This window comes from Corvus cornix, chromosome 9 (assembly GCF_000738735.6).
Source record: "Corvus cornix cornix isolate S_Up_H32 chromosome 9, ASM73873v5, whole genome shotgun sequence".
NCBI classification, from domain to species: Eukaryota; Metazoa; Chordata; class Aves; order Passeriformes; family Corvidae; genus Corvus; species Corvus cornix.
The window spans coordinates 3,339,892-3,356,981 of NC_046339.1; the positions used below are offsets into that span (position 1 = coordinate 3,339,892).

Consider the following 17,090-nt stretch of genomic DNA (forward strand, 5'->3'; position numbering starts at 1 on the left):
AGCACATTAAGAAGGAGCACTGAGCACTTAGGTGGTAATCTAGATAAGATCATATGAAAAGATAATGTTTAATCAAGACTAACACTATCTGCTCCTGCTGGCTGGATACGTGGAAGTTCTGACACCAGGACACTGGGAGATTTCATACTCACCACTCATGTCAGCTCAAGATAAAGCTTGCTCTGAGCTGGGCACCTGGCACATCTCACAGACTTGTACACAAATCTGTGGATCAGTATTAAAGCTTCCAGCCAGAAACAAGTCAGTCTAAGCTTTTCTTCAGTTCTTTATAGGCTGAGGAAAATCAAAACAAGTGATTAAGACGGTTCTTTGCTTCATTAACAAATATACAAAGTTTTATTTTGTTTATTAGATCGGTTTTCTGTATGTTAACATTATCATAGCAGTTATAACCCACATTCACAGCAGAAATTTTCTAAGAGCATTTTGCAACACTAACTGCTGTATCAGAAATCCTTAAGAGAAACTTATCTTCAGCTACTCAGGTAACTTGAATAATAAAGTGCAAAACCACAATAAAATTTGACAGACATATGTCCCAGCTCATATTCAGTGGAAAAGAAAGATTTCTAAGACCACTAGATATGGATTCACTGCACACAACAGAAGAGTGTGACCTGAAGACACCAGTTTTCAAGTTTTCCCATTACCAGACATTGATTACAATGAATAATTTTCCATTACTTTTAAGGGTAACATATAGAAATCACAATGAGGTTATAAATAAAACAAAACACATTGGCCAGACAACCTGAAGCTTAGCCCTGTATTTGGTACCTTTTACCCAATAAAGGTTTTGGAAAGAACTGATGAACAGGAAGAGTTCATTTCTTGATGAAATAACCTCTGATTTGACAAGGAACCAACTGGCAGGACGTAACACAGCAGCTCGTTTGGAACACAAGTCATAAATGGTTTTTCAATATTTATTTTTTTACCACCCCTAGACATAAACATGGTCCCATTCAACTAATGATTGCCAGCACTAATTACTGTCCTGCTCAATCCAAGAAAACAGAGAAATCTCAGAATATTGTGGGAATTAGGTCTAATTCATAAAATATAACCCCATCTTTTGTGTCTCTCCCTCCCTACAGCCACTGCTGCAGCCTCCCCAGTACCAAACACTCTTTTCAAGACAGATGAAGTATCACAAACTCCAGGTGCCTTTCCCTTCCTTCTCCCTGACTAACTGATCTTCATGAAGCCCTTTGGAGCTATGACTTAAGTGAGCATCATCCACAAGGAACACTACTCAACCCTTTTACTTACAGAATGCAAAGATGCAAATTAAGTATTACTCTAATTTAGTCAGCTCTAACATTGCCGCTCTTCTACCACTTGCCAAGAAATGACAATTCAGCAGGCCAAGCTCAAAGAAATACCAGAAAGTTTAAACTCTAAGTTGGTCCTGCATCCCTTTGCCACGTTACTAAGCTCAGTTTGCCAAGGACACAAGACACCACTGTCAGAACAGAGAACAGGCTGAACAGCAAGCTTCAAGGACCACGTCCTGCTTATAGCTCTACGTGTAACCAAAAATTGCACAACATACATTCCCAATGAACTCATTTTTACACAATACTCTCCTTCACATTGTTCTATTTCACTACAGTCAGTGCTCTCATCGAGGAAACAATTCCATGCACAGATAGACAGCAGAACATCCAGTGCTATTTGGGAGGCTGCAGTTTGCATTTCCCCCCGTTTGGATCCTTTCAGCAATCACCAAATGCAAGGACCCAGCTGTTGTACCTGGGATAAGGCACTTGCCCCAGATGAGCAGTACAGCACCAGGCAGTGTGCCAGACAGTCTGGAGGTACCTTTTCTTCACCCTTAGAGCCAAACAAGGAATAGTTCTGTAGCAATTGTGCTCTTTCAGCCTGGAGTGCTCCCCCTGCAACAGCTTGTGGAGCTTTAGAAGCTGCTTCACGTTCTTCCCTAAACTTCCTAGTTAGATTTTGCAAACTTCCAGAGGTTTATTCTATTTCCAAATCAGCTTGAGGTGCACTTCCAAGGGGCATGCGAGAGATTCGTCAGGGCTTGTGAAGCACCACCAGGAAATCACAAAGAGAAAATTTCCACCTGTCCAGCAGCAGCTCTTAACCACCTACACAGCCAAGGTTTGTCAGTCGAGGTCTCACATGATTTCAATTCCCTGAAAAAACAAAGTTGCCTTATGGCATGCATAGTATAGATATCACTAGTGCTACCTGGAAGAGTTCTAGCTCCAATCCTCCTCCCTCCCAAAGGGGACAAATTCAAACCCAGTTATCTGAAGAGTTTCAATGCAACCTTTGCTGCATGTATTTCAAATAATCCTGTGCTCCAAACCTTCGAATAGCCTAGGAGTAAAAAGCCTGTTAACTCACCACCAACAGAATACTAAGAAAGAAGTGAGATCTAATTTCTATCAAAAACAAAAGCACATCTCACTTCTGGGTTAATTTATTACTTTCTCAAAGACATTTTAATATAATTATTCTGATATTCTGGTCTAGATAACAACCAAAATCTCAGTTTTAAGGAAAACCCCTCATTTTACACTATTTTGAACTCCTGGTAGCTTTAAGCACCCAAATAATTTTATTTTCTATTGAATGAATGTTCTGCAGTTCCAGAAAGATGAGTTATGCACTTTTGTTCACATACAAAAAGACAGTCTAACAGATGTAAACTATTTATTGAATATTTGCCACCAATATTGTTAAATACATAATCTTGCCGTTTTCTGCTTTCAAGTTAAAATGTCAGAAACAGAACACCAAATATTTACAATTCTTATAAGGAATGTTACATAATGACACATTAAGGCGTAAATTCTTTTGGCTTATAATTCTGAAAAGAATGATAATAGCAAAAAGTGATGCAAAATCTTTCTTGTGAGATTATGATTAAGCTACAATGTTTTACAAAAATATGGTGTAAGATGGCAATAATCCCATTCAAAATCCTGCATTAGGCCCCTCGAGAGGGGCTGATAATTTATACAGTCAAAACTTTAAAATTTACATATAAAGGTACCCTATCCACCATTGAAAAGTACAACTCTCAACATATACAGTTTTCAGGCCACAGTTTTGAAGGTCTGGAGTATCAAGTTGGTTTGATGAATTAGTCGGTTGGCACTTATGAACACATTTATTGCCCTGTGGAAAGAGAAGAATATTGCTTCAGACACTCCGAGAGACATGGCATTGGAGAAACCCAGCATTATTGGCACCTAGGCTTTGAAAACTGGAAGCACAGGGATGTTCCACCCTGTGCTGACCTACCTGAAGCTCCCTGCTGGCAGCCAGCCAGCCTCATTTGCATAGCTAATCCCAGAAAGGCTGGGTTGATTTGGCAGGAACTTAAAGAATGTGGCTCTCAATCGTCACTGACATCTCAAATCCTTTCTTTGTGGGATTCAGATAACAAAGGGAAAAACGTGGAGCAGATGATTGGGGCTTGGAACCAGATGATCTTTAAGGTCACAGCCATTTTCTGACTCTGTGATTGTTAAACACCTTTCCAAAGGTGAGCTCTTCATCCCTGGGAATTTCAGAATTGGCAACTCCTTCCTCAAGGAATACTAAACGTGCACATGTGACAGCAACACACTATTTTAGTTACCTTTTTGCAAAGAAAGGTGTGGGGTCACGGAATTTTTCAGCTCAGTAATGACGTCTGAGCATGACTTGTGTTTAGTGCTGTTACTTTCTGGGGGGGGAGCAGGGATCTCGCTCAATGTGTAGCTCAGACAGATGGAAATTCCTCCTGATTTCCCAAGGATGGGAAATACAAGCCTTGTGGAATGTCTTACACTGCTGCAAATAATTAACACACTTGAAGCTTAAGCCCACAACACACAGTACTTCTGTCCAGGAATCAAAGCTACCAAGGCCTAAACTTCTCATCTTGGTATCATCACCAAACTTAGCCCCAATTTCAGTAAGAGGAGAGAAGAACAAGAATGCTTTGATGGGAGCAGGATCACATTCCCAGCTGGTCTCAAGACTTCTCTCTCCTTTAGTAATGCACCATCTCCTGGGTGCTCTCAGTCTTTGCCACGCTCAACAAGAGCTGATGTGGAAGTTGGTTCTCATCTTTCAAACAGAACACTTTGGCACTGTCAGAATCCGAGGGGGGATACATTTGCCTTCCAAAAGAATCACTACAGTGAATTATACAGGAATAGTGACTTCAAAACCCAAGGCAAAGACCTGGAAAAAGCCTCAGTTTGAAGGCTAAAATGTTCAACTAGAAAAAGATTCAGCTGAATCACTGCAGATACTGCAGAGTACTGTGAGGGTCTATAAAGAACGGCCAATAAAAATGTAAATCAAAGAGAACACTGCACAGATGTTTCGTGCTTGCAAATGATACTTCAAATAGGCAAATTACTTTTCTCAATAAAAAAAAATCCATAATTTCCTTGTCCTTGTATATACACGGAGAAAAACCCCACAGGGCCAGGAAATTTAACTTCTCATATTCAAATTCAAAACTAACACCACACGTGGGTGTTATATGGTGGTGTATTTCACAAATTTCCCTTTATTCAAAGGCATTACAGAAGAAATAGCATTTTAAAGCAGCCATGGTAATGAGAGGACATAGGTAAAGAAATAATTAGGCAAGTCCTGAAAAAGGCAGCTTATACCCCAAAGCTTGTCCTATTTTTCTGTTAGTCAACAAAGCCTTTCATTATGTAAATTGTCAGAACAACTAGACAAAACCAACAGGACAAAAGCATACTTACTTTCCATCTTTAAAATAGGTTTTCAGAGTATCACTGAAACTTTTGGAGTATTTTACAAACTCTTTCTTTTGGTGTTCAAGTGCCTAAGAAAACAGAAACACCAGGAGCAGAGTCTTAGTTCACATATTGTTGGGTACAGTGAGAACCTTGAGGTTAAACTGATCAGAAAATTAATTATTGTTACGTCGGGAATAAAAATTCTATAAAACTCCTGAGACCTATCATACAACAAATTTGTTGTTAAAGCATGGTGTCACTGGCCAGCTAAGCTTTCCTATTCATCCTTTGATCCAAAGGATGCCTCCTCTTTTGCAACTAGAAATACTGGATGAAGAGCTGGTGCACGTACCCGTCGGTTCTGATACTGGTATTTCTTGAAGACATTATTTACTGTGTCAAGAAGCTCCTTTATTGCACTTGCAATGTCTCTGTTGGGCAAGAAAAAAATAATTTTAATGTCCTTAGGAGATCCCATGAAATGCTGGAATTTAATCCCTTTTTAGCAGTGAAGCACTTCTTCAAACAGTCTCTACAAAGTGTCAGACATGGTGCACAAAAACAAATGCAGAGAGCCAGAGCAGTGTTCTGGGAATTCAGCCTAGGAATCAGCAAGTTTGGTCAAGTAACAAGTAATTCAAGTAATTTCTAGTAAATTCAAGTAAAATACTCAAGTAATTTCTAAGTGGGATCAGGCTCTCTTCCAATGAGAACAATGCTGCTACAACTCCTGCAGCATTTCAACATTCAGGCCTAAACACAAAAAAAGTTTGACCTCTCCATCTGCAGAAGAATCCATCATATTGTACTTACTTGATTGTCTGAAGAAACCTCACTCTGTCATTGATCTCATCAGGAATCTTACTAAGAATCTGTTTAAGTGCTCGTGCCTTTTCATTAAGATCTTGGAATTCAGGTTCAGGTCTTTCAATCATATACTCTGGCAGAAAGAACATATTCAAAACCATTAGTTTGTCCTCAAGTCTGTAGTGACAGTTAAAAACAAGACACAAGATGCACCAGGATTGCCGTGGTGTATTTGAACAGCACAGAGAACAGCCATGACCAGAGACCTGCAGTGAATGAACCCTGTGTGAATCAGGACAGTGCAACCATCACCTTTATCACTGCCTGGTGGAAAAAGAGCCCATCTTCCTTTATTTGAGCCATTAAAGTCATCAAATTCAGTATTAAAATAACTTAAAGCCTACAGTATATTCTCCTTCTCTGACAGTGTAACTACTGCTTTTAATTTGAAGCAGGGGAAAAAAAAGAGGATGTTATACTCCATATTTGCCTCTTCCTGGTTGTTAGCATTGAAAAAGGTGAACTATGCACCCATAAAAACATAGTTCTGAACATTCATTTTCCTTCTTTCTTTCTCTTATTAGGCAAGTATGGTTTTCAAGGAGATTTAATTTCCCCAATACTGGTATTCCAAAAAGTACAAATATTCTTCTACCCTGCTGAAACAATTCTACTAAGAAACAAATAATCTCTTCTGAGAAAAAAAAGAAAAAGAGAATTGCATGTTCCCAGTTAACAGTGTAATTAAAAATACAGTTGTTCAGGATAAGATTTATTACCTTCTACATCATCAGCTGCCATACGTAGAAGAGACTCTGTGAAATTCACATCCACACTTTTTTTCTCCAGAATTTTCATGATGATGTCTTGTGTAAGACCTGGATTTTCTTTTTCAGCCTGTATAGCAGAGAAAATTTATATTCTTCAATATGCAAGGCCCGGACATTGCAAGCACAAAGGCAGATTTTCATGTAAGTTGCTTCAGATACTGCAGGAGTTTGCTAGAAACTTTCAAAGTCTAGTGGCTTTAGACCAGTAGATTACATTAAAAACCATTTTTCCACTACAAAATTCATTTTTCTTGGACTACATCACTGATTTTGTATAACTTTTCCAATAAGCCCTTGCACTCATTTTAATTTGAGTAAGAAAGGTTTTAATAAATGTCTCTATCCTGTTATATTTTCATAAACACTGAGCTTTGAGACAAAGATATTGTATCCCCTGGAATTTAATTCACTCCAACACAGGTGCTACTCCCCCACCTTCCCCATGACATTTTATAAATGTGCCTCTCATGAATCACATCATATGCTCAGACATCAGCTGGGAATTGCTCTTTCAGAAAAAACTCAGCTTTTGATTGATGACATATCTAAGTAAAGAGCTGGACTAACACTGGAGCTGTTCATACTACCTGTGCTGCTACCAAAAAACTGCTCTGTGTGGAATAAAAATGAGCCTGGGTGGGTTTTTTAGCTGGCACTGCCATTTTTACCAACATCTCACTTTAACATTATTCGCATCCAGCTTAGCTCCTTACCATCAATTGTGAAAACACACAAAACCAACCCACACTTGTAGGAGCTCTACTTGAGGCTTAAGACCATCAAGGTACCCTTACATTTAAGTGCAAGAACAGGGAAGTATCACAGAATTACACAGATGTTAAGGTAAGTCAGGCCTGCAATTATTTTGTTTCAGTATTTCAGATCACCACTTCAATAAAGCAGCATAAAGGAGTATTTGTATTTTCACTCTAGGAATACAGTGGAGAAGTTAGAAGAATCTTTTTTCCATTTACTGCTGGATTTCTACACAAACACTGAACTTCATCCACAAAAAATCCCATTAGCACTCACTTTGTAAACAATTTGCAAAGTCTGCTACGTGCCTATTGCTCATGAGCACCTATTCTACAAATCTTGTGGGTTTTAGCCTAAGTTTATTATTTATTCACTGACTTCTCCCTCATTTAAGCTTTTTTTCTTTATGGACAAAAGAAGAGTCTCTTTGTTTAAAATTGCTCATTGAGATTTCTACTCATGACATCTGCAGACATCTCAAACTTCCAGTTCATGCATTTGTCCACTTTATTTTTAGACTACTGGATCAAGGATGAAGTCTTAGATAAAAAGACAAGGAAACAAGAGAGCTGACCTTTTAGCTTCATCATACACAGCTTACTTTTGAAATAACCATTTTTCAGTGCAAGTTACTTCTCACCTTAATAAAAGCTGCTCTCAGTGTCTGAGCTGCAGACAGATTTACTCTTTCTAGCTGCAATAAAAGTTTAGAATTAATTATTAGCAATTCTGTTGTTATCAGAACAAAACAAGTCAAGTAATCACACCTTGCCCGATAAAGCAGAATGGAAAGGGGAATTGACAGAAGCTTTCCAATTGCTGGTCTCACTTCAGAGATACTACGAAGTTAATCCCAAAGGGAAGAGCTCCCACCCAAATGAAAAGAAAAAATCACTGGATGTATTTTGCAGCAAAAGTCTGACAGAAGATTTCGAGAACACCTTGACAATCTCTGATACTCACAGAAAAACAAATATCCTATTAAATTATAACCATTAGCAGTAAAATTAAAATGCATCAAGCTGTTCACAGGTTCGACAGCGTGTTATTTCCTGCCACAGAATACCAGACCTGGCATTTTTGTGAAAATCCTCTGTTAAAGGTAAGAAAAAAGCTCAGGACCAAGACAACCAGCAACCTTTGATGAGCATGAAACAGTATTCATGGCAAGAAGGGTGAAACAATGCAGAGAGAGATGTGCTAGAGAAAGCTTTCATTCACAAGATGAACAACCTGTTACTGGGGCCACACTTCCCAAAATAAAGAGGAATATTGCATTCCAAGGTAAACTGGAGCTCACCTCGTTAAAGACAGGGTACATAACAGCATAGAGAGGCATGGAAACCATAGAAGTGGTCTCTGCTTCATTCTTCATCTCTTCCATTGTCATCCTCATTCAAAGAGCCACTTCTCAAGGAAAACACTATAGAAGCAAAAAACTCCTCATTCACTGAAATGTTTCTTCTTTTTCCTCGTTGTGCAAGAATACTTGAAGAACTTGGAAAATATATTGTCCTTAGGGAGTGTGGGAAAAGAGAGAACAAACACACAATTACAAAAGCTTGTGAGTGACAGGTTCTAAAATGACAAGGCACACATCAACATGAGTTTTACTGCCTAAAAACCAGGGATTTCTTAGGACATGAGTCAAGTAAACATGGAATGACCACCTGGTGTAACTTCAAAACCCTAACTGCAATCTATTGAGTGAGTATTTTAAAGAAGAGGTGCTGCCAAAAGTATTTTTTCCTTCAAGTTCTTATGGAATCAATGTTCCTGAAAGCAGGGATTTTATGTGATATTTACAAAAATCTTGCTACCACTCATAGGCAACAGCATAAGGTTCCTGACAACTCCCATCCAGAAAAAGCTTGGAAAGCACTACATGCTGCAACCCCAAACCTCATACAGATGCATTGGGACTATTAAAACTACCTATAAATACTCCATATTTTTGCACATGCATCAAGCTGTGATTCTGCTGGAGATCAGTGCCTACTTTCCACCCATCTGAATTAAACACTATGTCTTTGCTTTTATATAAGCTGAAGTCATGTTTCCACTCAGGGTGTGTCACCAGCTACGTTAACCCAATGGAAAATTATTGTTCCAGTAACTGAACCTCTGTTTTGGAAGTTATCCACCCAGTCCAGCTCATCATACCCAACATGGAAGGATCACTGCTCAGACCCACAAATTATGTGGAAAAGAAAAAAGGTCACCTTACAGCTGATAAAAATCCCTTGCTCCAGTCTGCTGTATTTTCCGTTCATCAGATTCTTTTAAAATATTTTATATGACATAATTGAGTTTAAAGACCTGAAGTCTGAGTTAGGAATAAAGATGAAAAGAAATATATTAACAGTTTTAATTTTTAGATTTGCTTGGAGTATTTAACGCACTAGAGGAGGGCTTTTTTCCCTCCTAGCAAGCTCCAGACACCAGGCATTTGCATGTCTGTGTAATTTATTGACATTTTAGTAAGAAGTGAAGAGAGTGAAATGGTAAGAAACAACAGAAACTGCTACAGCAATCAATACCACTTCCTGAGAGTATGAACAGGTTAAAAACATGACGAGATATTTCTTCAAGCCATACTCCTCATTATGCTCTGCACTGGCTAAAGATCTTCAGGCTGTTTAAACAGAAGAACAGATATTTTTTGTCCAGGGCAGATACGTAATTGTTTAGCCATAATTACACAAGGGAAATTTGTTATTGATTACAGTCAGCACAGAGGAGAACTGGGATGACTACAAATACTGTGCACATCTCATCAGAGCTTGTGAACAGTAAAATTTGAATAAAAATTAAACAGGACTACAGTAAGAACTTTATACAAGTCTTGTGACATGGACTGCTTATTGCAAAACCTCACTTTGTTTCTCTTGCTGTTCCAACCCCAACATGCCACAGATGAGCTGATTCCTTCAGCCCCAGAACAGCACTCCTGAGAATTTAGAAAGGGGTCTGGATGGATGAAATCTGTCCACACAGATGGAACTGCAAATATCAGGGGTCTCACAACTTTATCACCTACCCCTGGTATTTTACAGCTGCCAAGAACACGGAAGAATACAAGTGAATATTCATCATTCCTCAAAAAGTTGAGTGTTCTTCCAAGAACTTGTTTCAGTTACATAAATTCATGCAAGGTCTGCTCTCATGGGGGGAGGGAATTTGTCTGAACAAGTTTTCACTCCCTACTGCAGGTACAAGCTGTCCCACTTACTATCCATGTGTATTCCCTGCTGGATGGAGATCTGTTTGTTTTGCTGCTTAATTCCGTGTTTCTGGAAGTTCAGTAAATATCCACTCACACATCTGACAAGCACCACCTGCATTCACAGATTAATTTACTGCAGCTTTTAATCTGTATTCTCAGAGTAAGATTTTAAAATAGTTAAATCAGGTCACTGAACATTGTTCTACTCTACCCAAAAGATTTTTATCACAGCAAGAAGGGCAAAAAAGGACAAAATTGCCATTAGATATAATTACTTTGTTTTTATGGGTTAGCAGTATCCACACACACACACAAAGGGAAATACTAAGTGAAATGATGGATTTTTATGATGATGAAAACCTATTACACTGTGGGCTACCATGAAGAACTCATTTTCTCCTGAAGAGCCATAAGCTATTGTTACTAATCTATGGTACAGTTAAAACCCTCATATAAAAACAATTATACATTATCTATTACCTTTCCAGACACTGACACTCTTCAAAAAAAAAAAAATACAACACTTGGACTTATATTAACACAAAGGATGCTGATTTTGCAACTGAAGAGGTGGATTTATATATACATGCACACAAGAAATAAGTTAAGAACAGCAAATGCTTTTGTTGCCAAGGTATGAAAAGGAATATATTCCATATTCCACACTGCTTGTTCATTATTTCAGAAATCCTCCTATTTTCCAGAAGATACACTAGGAAGCATCACAGTGTCATGCAAGCACCTGACTGCTAAAATTCTCAAACTATTTATCTTTACAGTTAGGAATCAACTTCACATCTTTTGGATGTAACTTATTCACTTCAGTCCTTGCTAGTGGTAAACAGAAAGAATAATTATCTTCACGAAAACTCCATGCTCATTATGTTACTGAAAGTCAGTTTGTCATGGCTGCACTAAAGCACATCCAAATATCCTTGAAGGAGGTCTCAATCCTGATTAGGGATCAAATCCTCATGAAAACTGAAGTTTCTGTTCTATTTAGATCAGTGATCAGCAAGTCGACTAACCTTCAAAATGGCCTGACTGAAGCCAAAGTTTAATGCACATTATCATGCAGCAAGGAGGAGCTTTCAGCATTTCTTTTAGGATGTGATCAAAAGCAGCTCTGCACAGCTGCCAGACTTCATGACAGTGTCTTGTAACAGCTTAACTTCAGTTCCTCCAATCTCAAAATAGTCTTTTCTTTGAGACGAATTTACCCTAGTTTCATCTGTCATCTGGGCTTTTTACATTCTCAAAAAAGGTGGAATAAGATTCCGTGAGAAGGTGATTTATTAGGACACAGTGGAGTGGTTCAGTTGAGAAAATCCTGGAAAACTGCTGTAAGATGTATAAAAGGTGTTACTCTGCTGGCAAACTTGTTAATTGGTCTGAGGGGGCAGACGAGGAGAAGCCAGCAGGACACTGCCAAATATTACACTGAGTGTCAGCCTGATCTTCCTTTTTGTCACAGTGACCCCACAGATCCAAATCTATGAGCAACGAGAATCCTGGGAAGAAACGTACAGAATGACACAGGGAATTCAAAGAGAATCTAGATTTCTCAACTGTGCTAAAATACCAGTTAATAACACCAGAAGTTAATACAACCCTGACTATTCAGTCTTGACCCACCAAACACATCAGGCTGTATTCCAAGAGATGCACTAACATGGAATATGTGCTTTTACTGTCAGGATAAATCTTACCTTCTAACCTTTAAGTCTCAGCACTAAAATATGATCCCAGCCATTCAGCAAACAGGGAGAGAACTGGTGAATTTTAGATGAGGAATAGATTTGGAAAGGTTCTTTGACAGACCTATTCCCCCATAGCCACTCAATGACATTTTAAATCATTCAACTGAACTTTAGCTGAAAAAAAACCAAAAACCCAACCCCTACAATAAGATAAACTTCCTGTAAGCCAAAAAGGGTGAAGAGCACAAACCACTCCACTTCCCCAATGTATAACCACTGTTATCAGTGTCGAAGGTGACACTTAGCTTTCTCTGATGTGTGTCATTTACTGACAGACAGACTTTTGGTCATGCACTTAAATCAAGCAGGAGAACTGCAGAGCTGCTTAATAGGAACACAACCATCACCACGTAACTGCAGCAGGCAAAATCTTCCTCCAATCCACACCTGCTCCTAGGGCAGGCTGAAAATGAGCAAGGTTTCCATCAAAGAAAGGTGTTTGTGTAACACAATCTTCTGAAGCAGTGCTTAAAGCAAAGAGAGCAGACTCTCATGATTTCAACTTTTCAAGTTCTAAACCAACAGAAACATTTGGTATCAATTGGCAGGGTTTCAGTTCTGTCATCAGCAGATCTACCTCTGCACTGATGTTGTCTCTATTCCCTTCTCCAGGCTCCATCTACCTTAGATCTGGTAAGTGCTTAGACATTAATATTCTTTTTTAGAAAAGTACTACAGAGGAACAAGGCCCAAGGCAATGATTACAAATATTATTATTTCAATGGTTGGCTTCTAGCAAAAATCAGAGCTCCATTCCTGCTAGGGAAGACTACCTTACTGCCAAGAGGTTCTGCTCCACTTTTTGCAGTGAGGATTCAGGTTTCACCTTTAACCTGATCTGAGATCCCTGAGTTACCAGAAAACCTCATTCAAGTCCAGGAAGAAAGAGTGGGGGAATAGGAAATAACAGCATAAATTCCGTCTGAATTCAGAGGCAGAGCTTGAATTAAAATCTAAGACCAATATGCATGGGAGGAAGGAGTTTAGGTAATTTACTAATTGCTGTTGCAAAGTTTATGGAAGTAAAAAAAATTGCAGAATATACTCTTTTAACTATATACACACCCCACACATGTCTTGGTAACTCTGTTTCTCTCATTAATGATCACTAGAATTAAAAAAAAAAAAAAAAAAACTCGCACACCTTTTTTTTTTTTGTCAGATGTTACTTTACCTGCCACTGTATTTCAATTATCAATTGCAATTATTTCCCATTGTATAACTTAGATTATATGATACAAAGCTTCAAAGCTTTGTGCTTCAGATACAGAATTACTTTCCTTCTTTTTAAAACTGAGAACACAGTATGGGTGGATTTACCGGGACTAGCATAAAGATCAAATGTTAAGATAACAATCTGTATTTTAAAATCAGTGATGATAACAAGAAACTTAAAACACAGCCTACTGATTCCATGTCCTATTGATTCTTACACCAAATAGTTTCACTGAAGAGTTAATAAAAGGAATGTCACCAGCAAACAGCATTGAAGTTTTCAGTGTCTTCAAATGCTTCTCACTAGAACAGAAATACAGTTTTCAAACATCTGCACACACGTGTAACAGTCATCTGCAGTGAAATTCACTCTGACAAAGCAGAACTGCTTATGCATTTGATTACTGTAAGAGCAGTTCTATGACTAATTCAGAAATGACACAGACCTGTGATAAATCCAAGATGTCTATTTTTAGACCCGTATCAACTTAAAAAACAAAAACCAAGCCTAGCCTGAAGTCAGGCTTATAATTAGTCTGTGTTCTTTTGCTGGACTTCAAAATGGAAGTGATTTAATCTGTCCTAATACACCCAGTTTGTGTCTCACATGAGACCCTACAGCCTGTGCTCCAGTTCCAGCAGTCAGCAATGCTAAAACTGTTATACAGCATAAATGAAACAGGCTGTGAATGGTGGAATATATAACCACAACAACATGTCCCCGTTTCTTTTTCGCCTCTTTGGGAATTGAAAGTGAAGCCATTACTTTATCAAACACTAACAGGTATGACACAGCTCCAAACGTACAAAAATACGTTCCAACGTGTAAACAAATAGCAGAGGAGAATTAGTTCCTCTGGTAACAGGAACAGCACAAGGTTTCAGCCACCCAGTATGTGTGAGCTACAGGAAAGGCACCAACCCAACTCACCAGTCCAGTGAGCAACTTAATGGGACACCCCAGCCCTGAACACCTCCCCTGACTGCTCAGTCCCTAAGGGGGGCACAGCCCGGGGGACCCTACGGAGAAGGAATCAATTAGGTTGGAAAAGACTTCCAAGATCAGCGAGTCCAACCTTTGGACAAACACAACCATGTCAACCAGACCATGGCACCGAATGCCACGTCCAGCCTTTCCTTAAACACCTCCAGGAACGGTGACTCCACCACCTCCCAGGGCAGCCCATTCCGGTGTCTAATCATCCCTTCTGTGAATAATTTCTCCCTAATGTCCACCCTACACCTCCCCTGGCGCAGGAAGGGGGAAGGAGCCGAGGTGCCCTTTCTCCCTGCCCGCCGCAGCCACCTGACAGCGCTCCGCTCCGAGAGGACGAGCTAAAAATAATACACACAAAAATAAAACACATCCGGGCCTGCGCCTGCCGGGCCCGGGCCGAGGGAACCAGCACCAGGCCGGGAACCCCGGAGCGGGGCCAGGCCCCAACCCCCGCGGCCGCGGGAAGGGCGGGGAGAAGGACAAGCCCTCGGCGGCGCTTCGGGGCCGGAGGAAAGAGGTCACCGCCCGGCCCGGAGGGGAAGGGACACCCCGCGCACCTTCCCCGCACGGCGAGGCCGCCCCCAGCCGCTTCCTCAGCCCGGCCGCGGTGCCGGGGGCGGCTCGTCCGCCCCTCTCGCAGCCCCGGAGGGCGCGGCGGGCCCCGCGTCCAGCCCGCGGAGAGCCGGGCAGGGCAGGGCTCGGCACCTCACCTGCCCCGGCCCGCCGAGCTCCCGCTGCTCCCGAGGGGCTTCGCCGCCGCCGCCGCGCCGGAAGCGCCCGCGAGGAGCAGGAGGAGGAGGAGGAGGAGAAGGAGGAGGAAGAAGATCCGCGGTGTTACCACACACCAGGCGTTGTCCGGAACCGCGCGCGGGGCCCTGGGGCTCGTAGTCCACCCTCCGCGACCACAAGCCCCACAATGCCGAGCGGGGCGGGGGCGGGAGCGCTCGGCGGGGCGGGGACAGTGCTCGGGCGGAGCGGGGCTCAGAAGAGCCGGGCACAGCCCAGCACGGCACAGCCGCGGCGGATCGCGGAGCGCTGGTAGCACCGCCGGGCAGCGGGCGGGGTGGCGGCAGTGCTGGTAAGTGCGCCCGTCTCTTCACGGGGCTGTGTGGCCAAGTAAACCGGGTGGCGCCGGCTTATTTCTTACACCGAGCGAAGCTCCCCGCGGCTCCGTGCCGGAGTAGTGGCGGTGCGGAGGAGCCGCTGCCCGTGCGGGGGTCGCCGGCGTTCACTCAGCGCCTGAGTGAGAGGGAGGGGGAGACGGGCTGTGCCCGCTGCGGCGGGAGAGGAGGCGTTCGGTATCAGAGCTGCTTCTCCGACGTGCCATCACCGGCGGGGAGCGGCAGGCGAGCCCAGAACCCTGTCAGGTGCTGTCTCGGCTCCTGCGGGCGGCCGGGGGAGGGACGCGCTCTCTCCGGCTCCGCGGAGCTGAGGCGCCCGCGCCCCGGCGGGAGCGCTTCGGCCGGAGTTGTGCTCGGGCGAAAGTGTCACGGTGCCGTGCCCCAGAACCTGCCCGCGGTGTCCTGCGGGTCCCCGTAGCTGTTCCGGCCGCTCCCAGCCCGCGGCTGGGGTTCCAGAGCCCGCCTGTGAGGCTCCCGCCTGTGGCAGACCCGTCCTGGCGGCTCGCTCCGCGCGCTGCAGACCGGCTGTGCGCCCCGAGTGCTGGCCGTCAAAAGAACGAAACTTGTGCATTATTTGTCGAGCTAATTCTGCTCCTAGCAAGCTTTAAGGTTTGAAGTTGTAAATTACGCTGCAGAAAGAGCTCGGTGCTTACAATTTAATATTAATATTAAAGCATCAACTCAGCTTTAGATTCGGATTTGCGTTTCTGATGTATCGCTGTTAACGCTCACTTTTTTCAAAGGCTGGTCGCTATTACCTAATGGTAAGGCACACGCATTCCCCAGTGTCAGCGTGGCAATGAACAGCTAAAGCATTAAACTTGTCAGGCATTGGCTGTAACTTCTTGCAGCGCTGGTGGCAAGGTGGGAAGAGTTTGATGCCTGTGGGAGCAGACGGACGCTGTGCCGGTGTCCGTGTGTGTTACCCAGCTCCGTCTCCTCCTTAGAGGTGAGCAAGGGCACGGGCTGGGGAAAAATAGGGAAAAAGGCACCTGGGTTGTTACACATTTTTCCACGTGAATTTTCTCCTTCCCACACCACCCTGTTTTGTTTTAATCAGCTCGATGGATGATCTCCTATATATCAATACTCCAGGTACCCTGCTATTAAAGGGCTGCTTAAAACCTGCATAATGTGTATGAGTTTTGTGCTGTTAATCACTCTCAAGCACAGATTCTTCAATTCTCCTCTCGTTTTTGGTGTGATCTGGTGATTTTTGTCTAATGGAAAATGATGCCATTCTGTGTAGGTGAGAGGTGTTTACCAAAACGTTGTATCATAGATTGAGCCAAATGTCTCTTCAATGGTATTTTGTCCTTTCAGTGTAATTAGTATGTTTTAAATGACGCTACAAAGCTGCAGTCATAGAGCTGCTAAAACTTTAGATTGTTATCCTCTTCCATCAATTTTGTGATACTTTTCCAGATTCTGTCAGGTCTTGGTTGGATATTTTTATTGTTTTTTGGGGGTTTTTTTCTCTTAAGCCATGAAGCTTGGACCAGATTCATGCTTTGTTATTTTACATCCATTGTATTTTTTTAGAATTACTCTGGTTTGGTTGAGTGTGACGAGGAATAATTGTTGAGGGATGGGAGGGGGCAGGAATGGTTGATGG

The 17,090-nt window shown here is 42.0% G+C and overlaps 2 protein-coding genes across 3 annotated transcripts in view; one reads left to right on the forward strand and one right to left on the reverse strand.

Annotated features, from left to right (window-relative positions):
- Positions 1 to 350: 350 nt before the first annotated feature.
- Positions 351 to 15,279, reverse strand: PDCD10 (programmed cell death 10). Of its 2 annotated transcripts, none has more exons than XM_039556679.1 (8): positions 15,200 to 15,279; positions 8,457 to 8,671; positions 7,797 to 7,850; positions 6,350 to 6,467; positions 5,577 to 5,703; positions 5,116 to 5,194; positions 4,767 to 4,849; positions 351 to 3,171 (listed from the first exon to the last, which is right to left on the reverse strand). In XM_039556679.1, the coding sequence occupies exons 2-8, from the start codon at positions 8,550 to 8,552 to the stop codon at positions 3,090 to 3,092; spliced, it is 639 nt and encodes a 212-aa protein (XP_039412613.1). In that variant the 5' UTR covers positions 8,553 to 8,671; positions 15,200 to 15,279; the 3' UTR covers positions 351 to 3,089. The 2 variants fall into 2 exon arrangements, with proteins under 2 accessions (XP_039412613.1, XP_039412612.1); XM_039556678.1 differs by having other exon boundaries at positions 15,065 to 15,267.
- A 50-nt stretch (positions 15,280 to 15,329) lies between these two features.
- SERPINI1 (serpin family I member 1) overlaps positions 15,330 to 17,090 on the forward strand; it is a 44,624-nt gene continuing 42,863 nt past the window's right edge. The window contains exon 1 of the mRNA XM_039556677.1: positions 15,330 to 15,432. The gene's annotated coding sequence lies outside the window, so the exon portion shown is untranslated. The remainder of the gene's footprint in view (positions 15,433 to 17,090) is intronic.